The 22,929-nt window shown below is 45.3% G+C and overlaps 1 protein-coding gene across 1 annotated transcript; it reads right to left on the bottom strand.

Moving 5' to 3' along the window:
* Window positions 1-988: 988 nt before the first annotated feature.
* Window positions 989-22,551, bottom strand: LOC117059933 (transient receptor potential cation channel subfamily V member 2-like). Its single transcript, XM_033171884.1, has 16 exons — window positions 21,998-22,551; window positions 18,571-18,756; window positions 16,977-17,104; window positions 15,355-15,507; window positions 15,086-15,226; window positions 14,653-14,954; window positions 13,398-13,574; window positions 12,268-12,426; window positions 11,411-11,506; window positions 9,670-9,740; window positions 8,633-8,798; window positions 8,283-8,349; window positions 7,822-8,129; window positions 7,224-7,345; window positions 4,469-4,563; window positions 989-2,149 (listed from the first exon to the last, which is right to left on the bottom strand). Exons 2-16 carry the CDS (start codon window positions 18,738-18,740, stop codon window positions 2,052-2,054), a joined length of 2,253 nt encoding a protein of 750 aa, XP_033027775.1. The 5' UTR covers window positions 18,741-18,756; window positions 21,998-22,551; the 3' UTR covers window positions 989-2,051.
* Between the last annotated feature and the right edge of the window lie 378 nt (window positions 22,552-22,929).

The following is a 22,929-nucleotide window of genomic DNA, read 5'->3' on the forward strand; positions in this document are numbered from 1 at the left end:
AAATATATTCTGAATTCCCCCAAGTCGTGCTACAACTTTTTATCAGCTCGCAGTTTTGGAAGTTGAAAGTTGAAAAATTCAACACGTCCTTTGTGAGGGAGGGAATCCTTTACCTCTTTGGAAATGCAGGGAGCGTACCCATGAGAGGAAAAAAAAAACCCGTAACTGACAGAAAGCAGCATTCCTCACCCCCCCCCCCCGAACTATGAGCCGGTGAATGTGAAGCCCCTGCCTTAAGAGCCCTGGGCACTGTCAAAGGCAGAGCCATGAGAGCCTGACCAGACCCCTCCTGGGCGGCCATCTTGGCCAGAGATGGTGGAAGCAACAGACAAAAGTATAACAGCTGTGGAATATGCTTCAGAGCAGGGATTGGGCTGAGCAATGCTGAGGAACCCCGCTCATGACACTTGGGAAAGGCAGTGTGGATTGTGTCCAGGGACTTCCAAAAGCGAGCCCTCAGGATCCTGTCCCTTGCCCATAGGGTTAGATATGGGAGTAGTCCTTTAGCTGAGGAGTTTTCCCGCCATTTTCCTTCCTCGCCCTCATGGCGGTGCCAGAACCTCAGGCTCAGGCTCCCTTTAGAGAGCTGCCTTTTCTTTCACTGCCAGGCGTGGAGGCCAGGGGAACGTTTCCAAGGTTAAACCCTCTCGAGAGTATAAACACCCATTCCCTTGGGAATTGTTTTTCTTCAGGATTCAGAAGGCTATCTCTCCCTCGCTTCCCCCCATGAGGGGTAGCTTACTTAGTTATATACACTTGACCGTAAGGGGGAAAAACCTCAAAGCAGTTTACAAAAGGAAGGGAGACCCTTTGAGGTTGTTGTTTTTTTAAAAAACAACAACAACCAAGCGGTGTATAGTTTTTATGAAATAAAATTTATCAATATGTGGAGGCATCTGCATGGGCAGCTGGTCTTTCTAAATAGCTTCAGAATGAAATAAATAAATTCATTCAATTACCTCATGAGGCGTTTTAGGGCTCCCCTAGAGGTTGATTTAGAATTATACCCTGCTGCATGAAACTACAAAATGGGCGTTTCCTCATTCTAGTTTCATGAGGCTTCTCCCTTAGCTATTGAAAACGTATAGTGGCCTTTCTTTCCCCCTGGGTTTCAATTCATTGACTTAAGGAACCCCTGAAATACGCTCCGTAGAGTTTAGTTTTCTGCACAATACATGTAAGTTGGATGTGGCTTGAACATGAGGGCAGATACAACCTCAGGTGCTAGTCTGGTTTGTGTTTTTTTCTGCCTACAGCTTGACAGTTCAGTCCTAAGTAAAGTGTATGATTTAAATGTAAAACAAATTTTCTTCATTCCTTTATTTGCCAGACAGTCCCTTTGGATTTTTTAAAAAAGAAGTCTTTAATAGGATCAAGGACATGAAGGTGCTTCTTTCTGTATTGCCCAGTTTCACATACGTCAACCAACATCAGAACATTCAGAGAAGTGCAAATTTCATAGGACAGCTGTCTTTCAATCCGTGATTGTTTCAGGAAGTGTGAATTAGGTTGTTACACACTGAAGTGAAAACAAAAATGGGGGTCAGAGAAGGTGTGGAGTCGATTTTCATTTGCAGGGTGTCAACTGAAAATCAGCCAATTTGCTCCCACAATAGGCAGAAACCTGGATGGATTTAAATAAAGATTAGGCAAATTCATGGAGGATATCGATGGCTATGTTTTCCCTAAACTGTCAGAAGCAGGATGCGTCTGAATAAATGTTGCTGGGAATCTCAGGTGGGCAGAGTGCTCTTGCCCTCATGTCCTGCTTTAGGGTTGGCCACTGTGAGAAGAAGATGCTGGACTAGATGGGCCCTTTTTGGCCTGATCCTGCAGCCAGGCTCTTCCTCGGTTCTTAGGCTGAGACTGAATAATCCTTCCTCTAAGGCAAGACTGTCAACACAAATCTGTAAATGACATGGAACTTGGGTCTGAGTCACTGCCTTAACGGTGGCCAGGCTGCTCCAGCTAAGCTCTTGCACTTCACAGCTTAAGGAACGTCGCTGGAGGTGGCTGTAAATGATCGCGTCTTCCTTGTGGCTTTCTCTCACTCACTGACTTCTGTCACGCAAGGGTATCTGTTCCTCCTCTGCTTCTGATGCCGCCATGTTTGTCATCCCGTGTGATACCCAGCTCCATAGACGCTTCCCTGGAACAGGAAACAGAAGAGGGGGGAGGCACCTGTCAAGACTGTTGAACAGGGACAGGCAAGTCCTCAAGCAGATAAGCTGTTGTGCCCAGGCAAATGGGTTAGGAGGGGCCACAGCTGGGCGGCAGAGTGCGGGGATTCTTTGCTGGAGTTTCCCGCGCGTACGTTTAAGCCACCTACGCACGGGATTCCAGTTGCCGGGGATGTGCGGCCAGCGTTCCACGTGCGTCCTTGCATGGGCGCCGGCCGGCCTGCGAACGGAGCGGCCGATAATTCCGGAGCATAAACTCCCACCGGACCGCTGTTCGCCAGGCTAAATCTGAAGGTGCGTGAGTAGTCCGGGTGAAAATGCCTCGTGAAACTATCTACAAATACTTGCGACCTCCTGAGTTACCCTGAAGTTACATACCCAAGCATTAAAGGCTAAAGTTACGACCAAGCACAATGGCTAAATAAACCCCGAAAATTTTTAAATAAAGATGAAATAAAGACAGACACGTTGTTTCTTTGAATGGCTTTGGCAGACCCGCATAGGCTTTTACACTTCACTAAACCTATCACTATTCTAAGCTTTTCCTAAGCTATCAGACCCTGCACCGCCAAATCTTCCGCAATGCTAAGGCTAACTAAATCTATACGCGCCAAATCTTCCGCGATCTAAGCCTATGCTAAACTAAAACTATCTAAACCTTTACCGATAGATCTTCCGCAAACTAAAACCTAGATAAATCCTACACGCGCTTCCAACCCATCCAACCCATCCAGCCCAAAGACCCCAATAACTAAACTTAACCCCAACTAAACCCAAAAGCAAAAGAACGCAACTAAGAACTAAATAATACTGAGATAGACTAACTGAGATGCCTAAGCGGGGAGCCACAGCCTTTTATTGATAACCAAGTGTGACATCGTAACCAATATATTAACCAATAGGAACGCTGTTGCTGCCCCCAAAAAAGGCGGGAAGCAGAATAAACGATCATTGATAACTTCAAAAACCTCTGGAACTAACTTTTAGGCGGAGTGATCTCAGTGGCAAAATGTCCACTGAGTCTTACTTTTACTTTAGAACGGAAGAATACATAAAATAGTGCATAAATAACATAAACCTAAAACAAATAACCATGGGTTCAAAGGAACCCACGAAGTGTATTCCCACAGCAGAGCACCTGCTTCGTATGTAGAATTCAATCCCTGGCATCATCTCCTGAAATCTTCCTGCCTGTCACTGCATGCCCACTGATGCTTGTAGTGTAAAACTCTATGCATACTTTTGTCTGGAATGATGGTGCCTCAAAGAGTTTGCAGTAAAAGAGAGCACATGCAACTTCCCCCGAATTGCATTTTCCTCATCATTATTTTATGGTGCTCTTTCTCTTATTATAATAATGAAACACTTAAAAAAAACACCAAAATGCCTGGCATCCCTTTGCTTGTTGCCAGGAGAGGTGCTGCTACTCAGTTAGTAGATGATGCTAAGCTAGATGAAACAGTGGTCTGGTTTACTATAAGGCAATTTCGTATGCTTCTATGTCAACTCTTTGTTCAGAACCATGAGGACTAGAACCTTGTTTCATTTTTAGTGGAAATACTGCAGATGTCATCCCTGACATCTCCTGATAGAATGATCAGGGAACAGGTGGCGGTTAAGACCTTTCTCTCTGTTATACCCTGGAGGGCCACTGCCGCTCAGAATACAGATGGGTTACATGGACAGATATATCAAGTCAGACTAAAGTCAGGTTCCTATGATCAGGGAATATGGGACTGAATATAGCTGCCTTGTATACTTGACTCCTATTCTGCAGCATTTGGTGCTGCAAGCAAGGAATTTTTAAATCTCTTTTTCTGGGTCTACTAAAAATATTTCTCAAGGACAGAAACTCTAGTAACTGTAGAGAAAGCAGGTATGACTTCCAAAATATTATCTTTATTTTTTAAAATTTACTTTTTTGCCAGATGAATTCACTCAGCTGCAGAGATGGGCAGATATGAGACTTTCCCCTGGGACCAGTTTCCTGATTTCACATAGCAACAACACCACCAGCTGGCATGGCACTGTGGTGCTGTCCAATGACCTCTAGTGCCACAGAGGTTTCCCTGATGGTTCATTAACGGCTCTGAAGGCAGGAAGGTAAGCAAACCTTTTGAGTAATAGAAGGATGGGGAATTTGTGGCCATCCACATTTTGTTGGACCGCAATTTCCACCACCCCGACCACTGGACGTACTAGCTGTGACTGATGGGAGTTGGAGTTTAATAACATAAGGACAATCATAGGCTACCCATGTCTGGAGTTGGGTTTTGCTCTTTATTTACCTTTTGACACCATCTCACTGTGGTCTGAATCTGTAGGATCCTCCTTGAGGGTTCCCAGTTCTTTCTTCCAGTTATCCCAATCTACCTCTTCCACACTACAAAACACAAACAAACACAAATGAACAATGAACCGCCTGAATCCCATCACTAAGTTGGGAGCAAATATACAGTCAACATATTGCTTAGCTGTGTAGCTGTTTGGGGGGCATAATTGTTTGTTTTGATGGTGATTAACTTTTTACCCCGCCATTCCTCCCAAAAGTGCTCAGGGTGGCAAACAAGTGAGGAAACAAGAAAAACAACTTTAAAAATATTCCAATACAGATTAATTACATTTTCAGTGGCTCTGCAATACTGACCCATAAATGCTTCTGATATAGGTAGGTAGCCGTGTTGGTCTGCCATAGTCAAAAAAAAATTAAAAGTTTAAAAAAAAAAATTCCAGTAGCACCTTAGAGACCTACTAAGTTTGTTCTTGGTATCTGAAGAAGTGTGCATGCACATGAAAGCTCATAGCAAGAACAAACTTAGTTGGTCTCTAAGGTGCTACTGGAAGAGATTTTTTTATTTTTTATTTTGTTTTGCTTCTGATATGTTTACCCTATTGTTAATTGCTAATAACACTATTGTCATTCAGAAATCGTTGAAGAACTGTTTTTTTTAATGAATTTAAGATCTTGGTTGTTGGCACAGCTTGGATATGAACTTGGTTCTGTCTTTTTCTTTTTCTTTTGATATTTTGCAATGTTCTGTTACATTGAAGATTATATTGGGTGTACTGTTTTTGATTGTTACCATATTGTGCATTTTGGGGATTTCATATTGCAAACCACCCTGTGATCCTCAAATGAAGGAAAGCATGTTGTTGTTGTTGTTCAGTCGTTCAGTCGTGTCCGACTCTTCGTGACCCCATGGACCAGAGCACGCCAGGCACGCCTATCCTTCACTGCCTCCCGCAGTTTGGCCAAACTCATGTTAGTAGCTTCGAGAACACTGTCCAACCATCTCATCCTCTGTCGTCCCCTTCTCCTTGTGCCCTCCATCTTTCCCAACATCAGGGTCTTTTCCAGGGAGTCTTCTCTTCTCATGAGGTGGCCAAAGTACTGGAGCCTCAACTTCAGGATCTGTCCTTCCAGTGAGCACTCAGGGCCGATTTCCTTGAGAATGGATAGGTTTGATCTTCTTGCAGTCCATGGGACTCTCAAGAGTCTCCTCCAGCACCATAATTCAAAAGCATCAATTCTTCGGCGATCAGCCTTCTTGATGGTCCAGCTCTCACTTCCGTACATTACTACTGGGAAAACCATAGCTTTAACTATACGGACCTTTGTCGGCAAGGTGATGTCTCTGCTTTTTAAGAGGCTGTCTAGGTTTGTCATTGCTTTTCTCCCAAGAAGCAGGCGTCTTCTAATTTCGTGACTGCTGTCACCATCTGCAGTGATCATGGAACCCAAGAAAGTGAAATCTCTCACTGCCTCCATTTCTTCCCCTTCTATTTGCCAGGAGGTGATGGGACCAGTGGCCATGATCTTAGTTTTTTTGATGTTGAGCTTCATAAATAATAATAGAAATAATAATAATGATTAGGCTAACATTGTGTATTAATGGTTTTTCTCCTGTTGGCTTATAGGGTTGCCATATTTCAAGAAGTAAAAACCAGGACAGCCCGAAAGTTGTTCAGCTTTTTATAATGAAAATGCAAAAAAACCACCACAATTTTTTGGTTTACAGGACATCACTTCCACCTTTGAAATCCTAGCAGTGTCTGGGAAACTCCGGATGTATGGCAGCCCTAAGCTATTAACCACTTTGAGCTTTCCTTGGGGTTATGGTCACATCCACACCAGATGTTTAAATCAGTATCATTCCACTTTTAATAGTCATGGCTTTCCCCAAGCAATCTTGAGAGATGTAGCTTGCTAAGGGTGCTGAGAGCTGTTAGGAGGCCCCTCACAAATCTACAACTCTACATCAGCAGTGGTGAACCTGAGGCCAAATGCAGTCATCCAGGCTTCTCTATGTGGCCCTGGGCATCCTCCCCAGGCCACACCACCAGTCCTCTTTCACACCCGGGAAATGTGTCCTTGAGCTCTGGTAATGCCTCATTGTTTGCCTGCATTGAGCATGGGTAGGCAAACTAAGGGCCAGGGGCCAGATCTGGCCCAATCGCCTTCTCGATCCTGCCTATGGACGGTCTGGGAATCAGCGTGTTTTTACATGAGTAGAATGTGCCCTTTTATTTAAAATGCATCTCTGGGATATTTGTGGGGCCTGCCTGGTGTTTTTACATGAGTAGAATGTGTGCTTTTATTTAAAATGCATCTCTGGGTTATTTGTGGGGCATAGGAATTCGTTCATTATTTTTTCCCAAAATATAGTCCGGCCCCCCACAAGGTCTGAGGGACAGTGGACCGGCCCCCTGCTGAAAAAGTTTGCTGACCCCTGGCATTGAGGATATGGAGACCTGTATGAAGGAACTAGGCCACTATATACAAAGGTAACATTCACTCTCCTTGCTCCACCCACCTTTGCCTCTGGCCCCACCCACATATGGCCCCAGAAGGTTGTCCGGATGGGAATCTGGCCCCCCAGGCTGAAAAAGGTTCTCCACTCTTGACATACATAGACAGAGCTGTATCAATATGTAACAAACTACAATAGAGGATCCACCTCAAGTCACCATTGTGCTGCATTGCACATCTGACCGTAAGGTGCCCTATGGGTTTGCAACAGTGTGGGGCAGGGCAAAACTCACCGGAAAAAATATCTCTTATCTTTCTCATCTTCGGAGCCGATAGACAGCTGGCAACCAGATCTCTTGGGCTTCTGCCAATACCAAAGCCAGTTTTTCTCCAACTCCATAATAGCAATCGCTCTCTGTGAAAGCAATATAGGAAGAATGTACATCTCACAATTACCTTCCCACCATCTTAGATCTATAGGGGAGATATGTCTCTTTGCTCCATACACTTATTTGACATTGGTCCATCTAGTAGTGGCTCTTTGGGGTTTCAGGAAGCAGAGATTTCCAGCCCCACCTAGAAATAGCTGGAATTGAACCAGAGACTTTCTGCATGCAGAGCAGGTGCCCTGAACTGCTGTTCTGCTTGTAGACTTCATTGGCCACTTTGGAACTGGGTGCTGAACTACATGGGCTTTTAATCTGATCTTGTTCCTTATGTGTGAATCCTTCGTCAGGGCTGAGCTAACAGACAGCTATCAGAGTGGGATCAAGGGTTGGAGATTGAGGAGCCAGGAATTTGTGCATTTATTTGTTTTCAGCCATTGTTTGCTGCACCCAACAACTTTATTTTCCCAAAGCAATGAGCAATGCCCAGTGGTTTTGGACTTGCCTGCAGCTTCCAAACGCCTTGACTGTATCCAGAGAGTTTGGTGACCGTCTCGCTCATCAGAGCGATCAGCATGTTCAGAAGGAGGATGTAAGTCATGATGACATAGAAGAGCAGGAGGAGCATCACAAAGTAATTGAACTTTAGGTTCTCGTGAAACTCCAACTCCCCCATCCCAATGGTGAACTTGAACAGCTCCAGGGAAGTCTGCAGCAGCCCGGCATACTTGACTTGGTCTTTGCCATCACTGCTGACGAGGGAAGACCCATTCTGGGCTGGCTGGGGAGCCTCCCCGGTAAGTATGACAAGGGCTGAAATGATACATCAGAATATTCAAACCAAGAGGCCCTTAGAGACCTTGAAAACATCTCTATTTGTACCAGAACCCAGTCCCAAAATAGAGATAGAATTCTGGCTGCTGCCACCCATTCCAGCGCTTCCTGCTGGGATAAGTAGAGACTCACCTGTTGAAAAGCCAAAGAGGAAAATCAAATAGACCATGAGGAAATGGAAGAGGTCGCGCAGAATAGCCTGGAACACAGAGCAGGATATAAGTGAATCAAGGGACCACAGCATGGTGTACTGGATAGGAGTATAGAAATTAAGAATGGGAAGAGACCCAGGTTCAGATCTTTGCCCAGGCATGAAATTCAAGTGGATGAACTTGGGCTTAAGAGCAGGGCCAGCCTCACAACTGAGGTAGCATGATGCTTCCTAGGCCAGGAGGAGGAGGAGGAGGAGAAGGAATGGATTGAAACCAGGGTTTGCTTTGCAAATATGCTAGCAGTTTTTATTAGATTGGTGTTCCACCAACCTTGTGTATCATGACAATGTAGATCCCGGTCTGCTGAAAGCCTCGCATGTAATACAGCAGGTTTATCCAGCCGAGCAGGAGGGAGGAAACCATCCAAGGCACATAATCTTCCAGCCCTGCAAGGTACATCACTGCCGAAACCAGCAGGGTCACTGACTGCAGCAGCCTGTGAGAAAATGAGGGGGGTGCTGAGATGATCCCCGCTTAGAGGTTTCCTTTACAAATAAGGCATGCAAAATCTGTTTGATATACCTTGCAGAATTCCACAAGGAAGCCAGAGGAGGGACCTTTAAGGCATAGAAGAGTCTCCTTGGCCTGACTAACACACAAAAGCTATGCCACATGCCCCAGCTAAGCATGAATGAGTGAGAAAAGGAAAAATTGCAGCCTCTTCACTCCTCCCTTGGTCCAGAGCTAAGCCATGGCTTGGAGAATGCATTACAGCCACAGCTGGGCTTGTGATTTGCACCCCCCACTGGACAGACCATGAGAGATGAAGCAAGAACAAACCATATTTAATGCTTGACTGTAAAAAAAATAAAAAACTCAAAGTGGTTTACGAAATGCAGGAAGCCATGAAATTATGAGTAAAAATGGTTTAAAATATTAATTAATAAATAATAAAATTCTCCTAGAATGCACACTTCTGTAGAGAAGTGCAGATTTGGAAGGACGGCTGTACTGCATGCAGGACTCAATTCATATTCTTTCAGAAAGTGCAAATTGTTAAATACTGAAAATATTGAAATGTTTTGAAATATTAACTGAATCACAGCAGGCTATGGTGGGAGAAATGGGGGGAGATTTTGTTGTGGGTTTTTTTGTGAGCTTATACAAAACAAGGCAGGTATGAAAAGCAGAGCTACCCCCTATAAAATGATGGATCCATCAAGGATTCTGTATAGATTAGCCGAAGCTTCACTTGATTCTGGGCTTCCTTTCTCCTCCGCAAATGAAACAGGGAGAACTTTTGAATTGTAAACCACCTCCACCCATAATGGCCTCTTGCCCACTTGCCCCTCCTCCCCCCAACGTACAGGAAAATCTCGATGTAGCCATCCTGAAGCAGACTTTTTAGTGACAGGCGCCTTCTCCACAGGTAAATAGTCTAAAAAGCAAATGGACAGGAACACTCTTGTCAATACAGCAGCAATAGTGCAGTGGCAAATTCAGAAGTGCAAGATCCCTTCATGATAGTAGTCACAACAAAGTCTACACAACCTTCTAAAATTATACAATATTAATTAGTGATGCATTGCAATGATCAGTGCAGATACCCATGTGCCACCTTTCAGCCAGGTGTACTATATCAGAAGGTCGGCGGTTCGAATCCCCACGACGGGGTGAGCTCCCATTGCTCGGTCCCTGCTCCTGCCCACCTAGCAGTTCGAAAGCACGTCAAAGTGCAAGTAGATAAATAGGTGTCGCTCCAGTGGAAAGGTAAAGGGCGTTTCCATGCGCTGCTCTGGTTCGCCAGGAGCGGCTTAGTTATGCTGGCCACATGACCCAGAAGCTGTACACCAGCTCCCTCGGCCAATAAAGCGAGATGAGCGCCGCAACCCCAGAGTCGTCCGCGACGGGACCTAACTGTCAGGGGTACCTTTACCTTTTACTGTGTATATACACCCTTTCATACTGATGGAGCAACCCTAGGACTCTGGAGACAGGAGTCCTTCTGAGACCCTGCTGCAGAAATAGTAAGGTGTATTTCTTCCCCATGACCCTAGACCACTACACTTCTGTACAGCAGGTTGAACCAACTGGTGGTGGTACAAAAAGAAATCACTGAGCAGTAAATGGGTAAGCAGCTGAGTGGGTCTTTATTTACAAGCTTACTCGCCAGCCCCTCTAACGTGGAAACGGACAACTTTTTTTAAAAAAAGTGTTTTAAGGGTGATTTGACCAGAAGGATCACTGCCCTTGGTATGTGCTTTCACTCATCCCAGTTTCACTTCTGGGCAATAAAATCCTGCAAAACCTAGTGACTAAGGAAATGTGTATCTCCTAAGGAAGCAGAATGTTGGAAAGATTCCGGAAAGAGAAAAGGAAGGATTTGTTCACACAGCTCAGAGTTCAACTTGGAGTTCACTGCCACAAGAGGTAGTGATGGCCACCAGTTTGGGAGGATTAGATAATTTAATAAGGGAGAGAGTTATCCGTGACTACTAGTCACAATGGCTGTGTTCTCCTTCCTCTGTTGGAGGCAGTATGCTTCTGAAATCCAGTTATTGGGAATCTCAAGTTGGCTCTTGCACTCAGGACCCAACTGCAGGCTTCCTACTGGGGAATCTGGTTGATTAAAAAGGCTGCTCCTCCACAATGTATTAAACAATCCAAATGGTTCACTTCTTTCTATCCCCACCCCAGATTTTTAACGGATTCGACTGCAGCCTTGTATTTCAGCACTGGGCAGGCAGCCATAGGAGACAAGGAATTACATGTCCGGTATGCGAGTGAGCTGTTGCGTTATGAAGACATGGTTTATAAACCAACAACAAACCAAAGCTATACACTGTGTTTGCTTGGCAGAAAAATCTGCCTGTTGTGGTAGGCTCATATGTCCAAATTAGCCATAGTTAGGCTCAACAAACCATGGTTATGTGCAAACCAGGGTAGTGTATACATTTTGTTAATTCTTTTAAAATGAAATATTTGATGCTCTTAATTTCTGCAGCCAGTCCTATTTTCTGCCGGCTTTCTGTAGCCAACCTAAGAAGCAAAAAAAGCATCAAACACATCCCAAACAGCAGCAGGAAGAGCCATAAGAGTATGTTGTACCTGAGCAATGAGGAGATACACGCCTCCAGTTAAGACAATGAACTGGCCAATGAGCCACAATACGTCTCCAGCAGCATTTGACACTGGAAAAGGAGGCTGGGATGATACAATAAAAGAAAAGAAAAGAAAAGGAGAGGAACGTAAGTAATTGAGGAAGATGAAAGCAGTGACAATCAGCTGGTTGTCAGGGCTTGCAAAGTGCTGCACAGGAGTCTATGCACAGGACTCCACTGGCACTGACCAGCTGATTGGCGGTGCCTACAAGTTCCTTTTTGACCAGATATGACTTGGACAGATCCGGCAGTTTCAGCTTCTCTCGGTTTCTCATTTATTCCAATCTTTATTCTGGTTCTCCACATTTCTGCATCTATTTATTTTTAATCTCATTGAAATGAATTTCATTTGTTTTAAAGACATCATGAAGACATCCATGTGAATCTCTGCTGGCAATTTTTGCCTAAAATGCAGATTTTGGCAAACCAACCACCCCCAACATAACAAACTTTTGTATGTCATCTTCCACTGATATATCCATAATAATGCATAGTTGTTCATCTTTGGTACATGTTGCTTGGCTGCAGAACTGCAGTGAAAGATTCGGGGAAGTGTGATTTTCAAAGGATGATTGCCTTTCGGGTCATAAAGTGGAAATTAAGTAGGTTTACCTTTCAGCGCAAACTGAATTGAATCTCTCTCCCACCCTTACCCTACATCATGTATGGGCAGGTGGGTGCAGCTTGGCCCAAAAGGGCCCCATAGAACAAACAGGGAGCTTCCACACCTCTGCCCTAGAGAGCCACCCTCCTCCTCTCTCTGCTTCCCTCTCTGTATCCCCCAAGCACCAAAACTGCTGTTACCTTCCCCTCCAGAGGCCGATGATAAGCAACAGCTGAGAACACTGACATGAACACCACATAAGAGAAAAAACTGATGTAAAATCTCATGGCAGCAAAGGAGTCCCATTTGCTTTGAAGAAGCTTGTTTATAGGTTCCAGAACTACCATCTTGTACCGCTTCTGTATGTAGGAGAAAGAAAGAAAATAATTCATTGATTCAGGCCCCACCATCCCTTGTTATTAGCCAAGCTGAGGCTGCTGGTGGTTGGAGCCCAAAAACATATGGAGGGCCAGAGCGTACCCTAGCCCTGCTCCATGTTGCATGAAACCACAGCTTATTCAGCCTGCAAACAGGTTGGCTAAATAAACTGTGGTTTTGCACAACGAAGAGGCCTATACTGGTGTGTGTTTCTTTACTTTAAGGTATTAAACTGCTTACCGGTAATCATCTAAAATATTCTAAGCCATGTACAACAGTGCAAATCAGCATAAGTATGCCAAAACAATGCCATCAAAACATATATAAATAAACCTACTTGTACAGTGTTCATTCTTACAGACAGGAAAAACATGCAAATCTTTACAAGAAGTCAGTAGTACATAATTGATTGTGCTTTAGCTACGGCACTGAGAAGGGCAACAGCAGAAAATGTTGGGGCTTGTGTCCATATGTGGGTCACCGTCCTGTGATATTCTGTACATCATGGTGCTATGGATAACATTTTCCAGGCTAATCCCATATTTTATCTTACAGCTTTTTATGGGGAGAGGACATCGATCAGGGTAACCTATTTTGTGTTCCCAAAATAAGTACTGTATCCACAAAGGCACCAAATCAAGACTCTCTAAGACAAGAGTAGCCCTGCTGAATTAGGTTAATGGCCCATCTAGTGTCACACAGTGGCCAACCAGTGCCTTTGGGAAGACCACAATTAATTTATTCTCGTGGAGACATCTTCAAAGAATAAAACAAGTATCTAATCGGCCTGTGCAAACTTTTTTTAAGGGGGTGTTGCTCAGTACTGGAAATAAAACAAAGATGGCACCAAGAAAATCTCCCTGAAGAGAGAAGTCTAGATGCAGAGAGAACTGAAGGATCTCCCTTAGGGATTATTTTGAAGCAGACAAGTCACCTTTGTTGATCATCTCACCGGAGTATCGCTGCTGTAGGCAAGAATGTCCAACACAGAGTTCTCCTCATAGCTGTCAATGGAGGTCAGGTCGTAGAGAGAGATGTGGACAGGCCCATAGGTCCATTCAGTAAACTTCCGCGAAAGGTGACAGTACTCCGGGTCTTTGATTTCACGGTGAATAATGTACTTGAAGATCTAGGAAGGACAGAAAAGGGGGAGGAATCTTCTTTGAGTTTTGCCTTCCAACATTTATACGTAGTTAGACAGCATTTGAGGCCCTTCTTTGTGTGCTCCCTCGATGAGAGATCTGGAGGGTGGCAACATGAAAATGGGCCTTTTCTTTGGTGGCTCCCCACTTGTGGAATGCTCTCCTTAAGTAGGCCTGCCTGGCACCTTCATTACACACCTTTAACCACTGGGTGAAAACATTTCTCTTCAACCAGGCCTTTGGCTGATTAAACAATCTATGGCCTTTTAAATGTGCCTGAGGGGGGTATTGTTTTTTCCGTTGTTATATTATGTATTTTGTGTTTTTATACTGTAAACCACCCCATTATCTTCGCATGAATGGTGGTGTAAAAACAACAACAACAACAACATCAACAACAACAACAACAACACAGACCAACAACTCCTCAGTGTTCTACTAGCACGTCTTCTCCAGAGTGACCAGAGCCCATCCTGAGTGGCTGACTTACCTCCTTCCACTCTGATTGGCACCAATCAGCACAGAGTTTGGGAATACTTCTTCTCAGTGGCTAAAAAGTTCGCATTTCATGCTTACTGGGCAGCTCTGGGATACTGAAGAAGAAGACACCGGTACCCTGCTATAATGGGTATTTGACCCCCTGTGACCCCCAGACCAAAACATCTCTGCCAGTGAGGGGTGTGGCTTAGAAAGAGTCCCAAGAGCTGGGCCTGAGTCTCGCCATCCCTGGGACATGATATTCAAGCTTGTGCACTGTAATGGGGGAGTTGTGAAATCATGTATCCCCTGGTACAAATCTTCTTAAGTTGTCTTCTGCAAGTTGCCCTCTCAGTCTCAGCCTCCTACCTGGAGGTTGACAACACTGACCTATCTTGTGTGGCCTGAATCTTTGCTAGCATGACATGAAGATGCTGCCTTCCAGATATTGTTGGACTTCCGTCTCCAAGTAGCCAGTGTAGCCAACAGCCAGGAGAATGATGGGAGCTGGAGTCCAACAACATCTTGGAAGGTCACAGGTTCCTCAGCTCAGAAATGCAGCTGGTGCTAAGCTCCCAACTGACTTACCTCTATCTTTCCAGTCTTGACAGCCAGGGTCAAAGGGTTGAAGCCTTCCCTGTTGGTTAATTCCTCCAGTTTCTGGCGTAGGTTGATCGTGGCACTGTGCATCAGGATGTTGTTGTACATCTCGATCACCAGCTCCCTGTTCTTCTCATCCGTATCATCGGCCGCCATCACCAAGGCATGGAGGACTGTGTTGCCGAGGGAATCCTGCTCTGCCAGGTTGGCCTTCTGATGAGGGTTATCCAGGAGATAGCTGATCACTTCTGGTTGGTTGGTGCAAGCAGCTAAGGAGAGGGGAAGCTCACCTGGAGGAGGAAGGAGATAAACGGAAGCAAAGCTGGGAGAGGAATGGCTGCTTTTGGCACAAGTTACAGAAACTCAGCACCCACTTCAAGAATCTGTGGCAGCAGACTTTAGGCACACAGTATCAACCTACCAAAGTAGAAGCATGCCCCTTTCTCCTGCTGGTGGAAGAACTTTCCACAGGCCTTGGCATGGATGTCAGCGCCATTCTCCACCAGGAGCTTGATCAGATCTAGATTTCTCATCTCAATGGCAATGTGGAGTGCTGTGTGGCCTAGCAGAACAAAAATGGCATGAAAGAAAATCATTAAAGAAGTCAAACGTAGAAAACAAGCATGTTCTCCTGCGGCCGAGTGGAGGAGTTCTTTTTTTAATGCTGTCTCCCCACCCCTAGGTCCTTACCTTTATAGAAGCTATCCTTACAAGCTACATTGATAAGAGGCCTTGGGTTCTTGGTCTCCTTGTCTATCTTCAACAGCAAAGGGATGGTGGGGTTTGCCCCATCTTTTAAATTCAGCAAGGCCTTCATCAAGCAGGTCTTGCCTGTTTCTCCATCTGGAAGAGAAGGGATTTCCATCCTTTGTTTGGAGAACTGCATTTCTTTTTTTCTAACAAGGACAGTTTAAAGTGCCATTCAAGTCTATCAAATACTTTAAGAATATCCAATGAAAGAGGTGCAGCAGGTGTGTCTTATAATGTCTTCTGAGAAGAGCTCGATCCTGTTCCAAAGTTTTCTAGAGGGCGAGAGGATCCCTGAATCTTGGAAATTATCTCAAGTTTCCGTCATATTGAAACACAGCTGAACTGTATTCCTATAGGTCAAAAGCACTAGTTGAGCAAGATGAAAATATTTAATACAGTGGTACCTCGGGTTAAGAACTTAATTCGTTCTGGAGGTCTGTTCTTAATCTGAAACTGTTCTTAACCTTTAGCTAATGGGGCCTCCCGCTGCTGCTGCGCCGCCGGAACACGATTTCTGTTCTCATCCTGAAGCAAAGTTCTTTACCTGAGGTACTATTTCTGGGTTAGCGGAGCCGGTAACCTGAAGCGTCTGTAACCTGAAGTGTCTGTAACCAGAGGTACCACTGTATGTGATCTAGGAACACAGATAAATAATTTCCTCACAAAATAGGTGCATAAAGATCAAGCAAACTTTATCCTGGGGTGCCACATAAGCTACTCCATCCATTTCAAATATTCAGGGAAGAGCCTATTTCAAAGGACAGAGATGCTTCAAATTTGCATACGTATTGTGAATTGTGAATTAAGTAAACTTGCATTTGTGAATCAAATGGAACTTCTCTGTCATTTCTCCACTTGCCCATTATGCGCTCCCTGATCCTTTTCACCAGAAATACCAGGGATTGAGCCAGGGACCTTCTGCAATCAAAGCAGGTAACTGTACCTGTAACTGTGCTATGTGCCCTTAAGATTTCCTCTGCTACAGAATTTCCCAACCTGAAAACCCAAGCAGGTTTGAATCCTGTGTAAGGTCCAACATTTGGTTGACAATAAATGGATGGGTCAACATAGCAAATAAATATGGATTTGTGGGTTGCCATACCAAAAATGGTGTGAACCACCAATCTATAGTTTGGGAAATTGTCTTTTCTCTATGCGCTTGGACCCCCCCCCCCCTTAAAATACTGTAGCCAACTTTTGTATGTTGTTCCCTGAGACCAAAGAGCAGGTTTTTGTGTATGTTCAGATACTGTTGAACACCATTTTGAATCAGGTGTGTCAGAATATACATTTCAAAACTGCACTGATTTTAACTTTTTTTTTTTTACAATTCCGAAGCAACGCCAGGTGTGAATCTGTTAGTTAATTAAAAACAACCCAACTTCCCTGAGAAAATAATGTGATTTAGTAAACCACATTTCCCCGCTCCAAACATCACTATCTGTCCTCTGCACTCTGATGGTCCTCATCAATCTTGCGAATAGTTCTGTGAAGCTTGCCTATTCTTACATCAGGGAGAAGTGTTTTTTTAACAAAACCCTAGCTCTCAGGCTCATGCCTACCTGTGTACTCAGAGTTGGTAAGAAATTTGCCGGTTTTTTGCAAATAGTCCCCCAGTCCTTCCAGCTCCTCAGGGTTCCCCCTTACAATAGCACCAAAGAGGCGGCTCTTGTTAAAAGTATTTTCTTTACTGTGTGGGGAAAAAGCAGAATGAACAAAGACCACATCTGCAGTATACATTTAAAACAGTATTGTACTACTTTAAACAGTCATGGCTCTCCCCAAAGAATCCTGGATAGTGCCATTTGTTAAGGATGTATTATTAGCATACCCTAGTTCCCTTTGCAGAGCTACATTTTCCAGTTTTTCTTAGAAGAGGAGCTAATTGCTAAAGCTCTCGGGGGGGAGGGGTTGTAGCTTTATTAAGCGTCTCCTAATTCTCAGAACCTTTAGCAAATGATAGCTCCCAGGATTCTTTGAGGGAATCCATAGCTGTTAAGGTGGTGTTATAATCAGGCGTGGAAGATGCCTCCTTGCTACCCGGGGCAGCGAACGGAGGTGCGTGAGCTGCCATCGGGCTGCCACTGCTGCCATCGGGCTGCCACTGCGAGCCCCACGAGCCGCCTTTTTGCTCTGCGGCTCGCAAGGTTGCCGCGGAAGCGCCGGCGGCGGAGTGCGCACGCACGACATTTTGCGCAGGCGCACTCCGTCTGGGTCGGTGCTGCTGCTTCCGCAGCAACCTTGCGAGCCACAGAGTGAAAAGCAGCAGGGGCGGGGCAGCCCCATGAGCCGCAGCCCCATAGCGGAGCCGGCGGGCGGGCCCAGGGGTTGAGCTCCGTAGCTTGCTCGGGGCCCACCGGCAGGGCGGGACCAGCCGGAGTGTCACCCCCCTCCTCTGGAACACGGGGCGGCCTGCCCCCATCACCCCCCCTCGCGACGCCACTGGTTATAATGCTTCATAGTGCAGAGGTAACCTACACCCCTCTCTAGGCAGAATATAGTCCAGGAAGGACCATACCCCAGTGGTAAAGCTCCTGCTCTGGATGCAGAAGGTCCCAAGTTCAATCCATGGAAACTTCTCCAAGCAGAGCTGGGAGTGACCCTGAAATTCCAAAGAGCTTCTGCCAGTCAGTGTAGACCAGTGGTGGTGAGGCAAATGGTGGTGACAAGAGATGAACTTCTAGGCCTTATAGACAAGCTGACAAATCACTTGTTCCAGAAGGCGTTCACCAAAGAGCTCTTGAAGCGTTCAAATATGAATGAGATAGCTGATCTTCTAACAAAAAATCTGTAATATCAGCCTCCGTATCTGAGCACTGGAAAGTGACCAATGTAACACCATTTTTTTTAGAAATGGACCTGGGAAATAACACAGGAAAAATGGTGGAAAGCATGATTAAAGATAGAATGACTAAGCATATAGATGATCAAGTATTTCTGAAGAAGACATAAGCATGGCTTCCACAAAGGTAAGTCCTATCTAATTAACCTTTCAGGGCTCTTGGTGAGTGTCAACAAAGCTATGGCTTGGAGGTCAGCAGCCAACAGTACCAATAGTCAGCCATGATGGGAGTTACTGTCCACCAACTTCCAGAGGCCCACAGAGGTTCCCCACCCCTGAAGTAGATGGCCTGACTCCTGAAGGAAACACCTTACCTCAAATTGGGAGGAATCTTAATCCTAATCTTTGGAGATGGTGGACGTTCCGTCTCATAGGAGGTTTCCATGGGCCGCGGCTCTCCCTTTCCCCCAACTGCCTGCTTCTCCCTTGTCTCCACGTTGTCCAAGGTGCCATCATCTGTCTCCAGTATTGGTAAGTTATGCATCACGCTATTGAAAGTGCTGGCAAGAGAATAGAGCACCACAAGAAGGTTTATTTGATTTACAGCAAATAGATTGAATGGATTCTAGCCTCCAGGATTACAAAGAAAAGTGCATTACGAAAAGGTCTGGCACATTCAGAGGTCCAGGAGCATGGAACTGTGCATAACAGAAGATGCATACGGAACCTTAAATACCTTAAAAACCATATCCATCTGCACAAACTAGCCTGGGCATTAAGATCCCCACTGTAAGCTATGAGCCTGAAACTCCCTGGTTAAAATTTGCCATTCACATGCGCTATGAAAGCCCCCATCTCCAGTAACTTGTGTGTGCTGCAATGAAATGTCGTCGTGTGTCCTTACCTCCTCACAGGAACTCATTTTCAGGGTTCATGCCAGCCATTATCTCAAAGCAGGATATTCCATTGCCCACCATCAACAACCTGAGTTTTCTCTTTTTTCTTTTCCAACTGATATTGAACATCCGTGGCTACTGAGAATGCTCAGTCCTTGGCTGTTGGGGTGAGAGTCTTCCCCTTAAGTGTGTGGGGTTTTTTAATGGACTTCTACAACTCTTGGTTGAATGGAAATTAGATGTTGGGAAGTGTGATTTAGGCAGATTCACCTTTATTGGAGCTGAGGCTCCAATACTTTGGCCACCTCATGAGAAGAGAAGACCCTGATGTTGGGAAAGATGGAAGGCACAAGGAGAAGGGGACAACAGAGGACGAGATGGTGGGACAGTGTTCTCGAAGCTACCAACATGAGTCTGACCAAACTGCGGGAGGCAGTGGAAGACAGGAGTGCCTGGCGTGCTCTGGTCCATGGGGTCATGAAGTTGGACACGACTAAACAACTAAACAACTAAACAACAACAACACCTTTAAGGGTCTTTCATTGCAGCACACACTATACATTGAACTCATAATGATGCATATAAAGTGCATTGCCTGTACATTACTACACATTTAAAGCACTATGATACCAGTCACTGTGGTTTCCCCCAAAGAGTCCTGGGAAGTACAGTGTTATGTACTGAGTTGAATAGGATCCAAAATGCAGCAGTCTGATTGGTCCTAGAACAATAGGATTGAGATTGCAGCAGTCTGACTGGTTCCAGAACAATAGGATTGAGATTGCAGCAGTCTGATTGGTCCCAGAACAATAGGATTGAGATTGCAGCAGTCTGACTGGTTCCAGAACAATAGGATTGAGATTGCAGCAGTCTGATTGGTCCGCAGGAGCCACCCAATCCAGCTCCTGGTGGAAGTGAATCCGCACTCTGATTGGCATACAGGAGTATCCTGGAATTAGCCAATCACGTGGGGCCCATTGTGTAAATAGTGTATATAAAGCAAATCTTTCGGGGAACTGCATTCCTCATTACTATGAGCTGAATAAAGAGCATGAAATTCACACTTGACTCCAAGTATATTTCATACAGTTTGTTAAGGATGCAAGAATCATTAGGAGACGCCTATTCCTCTCACAGTGCTACGATTCCCAGAGTGGTCTAACAATCAATCCATCTTCCCAGGGAACTTTGGGAATTGAAGCTCTTTGAGGAGAATAGGGGTCTCGCAACAACTCCCAGTCACTCCTAATAAACTACACTCCCCAGAATTCTTTGCGAGAAGCCATGACTGCTTAAAGTGCTCTGGTGCTGCTTTAAATGTGTAATGTAGAGGGAGCCTAAAAGCAAAATGACTCTCGGTTTCTCCCCCATTCCAAAGGAGACGGGTTGTTATTTTTTCGTTTGGCGGCCCTGTGAACTGCGTAATAACGTTTTAATTCTGAACTGCTTCGTGTTTTTGCTGAGCAATGCTTTGAGAGCCATCTGCAATGGCAAGCTTCCGACACACTCAGACAGAAACTAGGAAGAGGATGCAGCTGAGGGCGGCGCCCGCCTCCCAAGACGCAGGACCTAACGGAGTTACAAGACAACGGCAGCATTCATTATCGAGAGTGCCTCGTGTCACATGCCTGCTGAAAAGGGTGTGGGGCTTCAGATATAATTGCAGCAAGCAGGAAAAAGAGGGAGGGCTAGGAGGCTTTTCATGTGAGCCGCACAATCTGATGTTGTGATGACCACCGGACTTTAAAAGAGGGTTAAACAAATTCATCGAGGGTAGGACTATCAGTGCCTACTAGTAGCCACAATGGCAATATCCTGCCTCCACTGTTGGAGACCTCTCTGAATAGCAGTTCCTGGGAGCTACAAGGAGGGAGAGTTGCTGTTGCCCTCAAGTCCTGCTTATGGGATTCCCACTGGGGGCAGCTGGTTGGTCCCCTGAGGGGAACAGGATGTTGGGCTAGATGAGCCACTGGCCTGATGCAACAACTGGACCCATCTGATGTTCTTAACCCCTTTCAACCTCTCCAGGGCTCAACTGTGGAACCTGAGAGGCCCAAAAGAGCCTTTTTACAACTATGTGCCTCATCATCATCACTGAACCGTACCTGGAGCTTTAGGAAGAAAAGAGGTAGTGCATGATAGCCATAAGTCTGACACATTCAGCATAAACATGCACACACAGAGAGACTGTTGCTTCGCCTCTAGGCCAATTTCCCATCTGAAACTCAATGTTTTCAGTAATCTCTTTTCTAAGGAAAAGGGGGGGGGGAAATCAGCCAGAAATATATGCTAGGTCACACACCCCCTCCTGATTTCAAAGATCACTCCCTAATCTCAGACATATGGGGGTGGGCATACGGCTTGGATTACTCCATGGCATGGGAAGGGCATTCTGCACAGGCTCTGAAACACTCTCATTATTTGCCTGACAATAGCCAGACTTATATTTGGAATTTTAAAATGGTCTCATAGCACGATGAGGGGTGGGTGGTGGGTGGAGGGAGAACATTTTTCAGTCGCCACTGTCCACCTTCCGGAGACCACATCGCAGTGGTGGTTGTGGCCTGGCGTAAAAGTAAGCAGAGCAACACATGCAAATCTTCTCTTTGCAAAGAAAGCTGCATGTTTCCCACAATAGAAAAGTCAGAGGCTTTTACATGCATATACCTCTATCCAGGCAACCAAGAGGCATTACGGTAGTTCAAGGAGGGCGGGGCCTGGAGAGTCTCCTGGGGGCTACATTGAAAGACACGGTGGGGCCACATTCACATCCCTGAGGTTCCCCATCCCTGCCATAGACTGGGGACCTTCCCTGGATTAAATTAAGCTCTGCATGTTTAGTTATAGGCGAGGCTTGTTGGGGAGGGGAAGGGAGAGAGGAAATAATGGTTTGTGATGTACTTACTCCACAGAGGGGTTTCTCCCGGTCTCAGTGCACAGGTCTCCTTTTTGGATTCACAACCCCTCCGTTGTTGGGCTGCAGATGCTGGTTCTTCTGTTAAAAAAGAATTAAAAGGAAAGAAGAAAAGCAACCTTGGCTTTCATCACTTGCACACCAGCAAAAGATCCATTTTCCCCCCGGCACAGCATTTGTTCCACCCAACCCGATGCAGAACCTGCCACGTTCTGAAACCCCGTAGCTACTTGCAGACGGTTATGTCGGAGGCAATCTAGCGGAAGTGGTTATTATTGACTGCCTGCTCCCATAAAGAGAATGACAACTGCATTTAGAAGAGTGATGGGTGTGGGAATCATTCCACGTTTCAGAGATGCCGGAATATTGCTAATATCTGTCTGCTTGCCTCCTGCCAAGGCGGAGAAACAGAGTCACGCAAGGCCCCCGTTGAGAATAAGATTTCCTCCTTTTTTGTTAATTCCCCTTTTTCTATGCTTGTGGTTTCAGCACTCGTGCACATCACAAGTTATCTGGAAATGCCACCCTTAGGCGGAAAGCCACCAGACACAGCTACACTCACTGCCAGACCTACTTATTGAGAAAGTAAGTGTGCTTTCCCTCATGTTGATAAATTGAGGTGAAAAAAACACCCTCTCTCCCCTAAGTCAACAGGCCTGGTCCTACTATTGGGCAGAGTGAGGCAGATGGGGAGGGAGGAATGACTGACACATGTTGCATTGAGAAGAGGCGGGTTCACACAAACAATCTTTTAAAAGGGGCAGGGTTAATTATAAATAACTATAAATTTACTGTTTTTCATTTCACATATGAATTTCCTCCTCAAAGCTCAAAGTGATTCAATGATTTTTTTTTGGGGGGGGAACCCACTGATAATGCTTTAGTGGAAATTTCCAATCCAATACAGGTTCAGACTGGTCTAA

Source organism: Lacerta agilis, chromosome 15, assembly GCF_009819535.1.
Source record: "Lacerta agilis isolate rLacAgi1 chromosome 15, rLacAgi1.pri, whole genome shotgun sequence".
Classification (NCBI taxonomy): domain Eukaryota; kingdom Metazoa; phylum Chordata; class Lepidosauria; order Squamata; family Lacertidae; genus Lacerta; species Lacerta agilis.

Coding starts and splice junctions, on each gene's coding strand:
- LOC117059933 (XM_033171884.1), bottom strand. CDS start 18,740: ATGCATAACTTACCAATACTGGAGACAGATGATGGCACCTTGGACAAC. Junction 17,105..18,570: donor AAGATTCCTCCCAATTTGAG/GTAAGGTGTTTC, acceptor TTCCCCACACAG/TAAAGAAAATACTTTTAACA. Junction 7,346..7,821: donor AAGGCGTTTGGAAGCTGCAG/GCAAGTCCAAAA, acceptor TTGCTTTCACAG/AGAGCGATTGCTATTATGGA.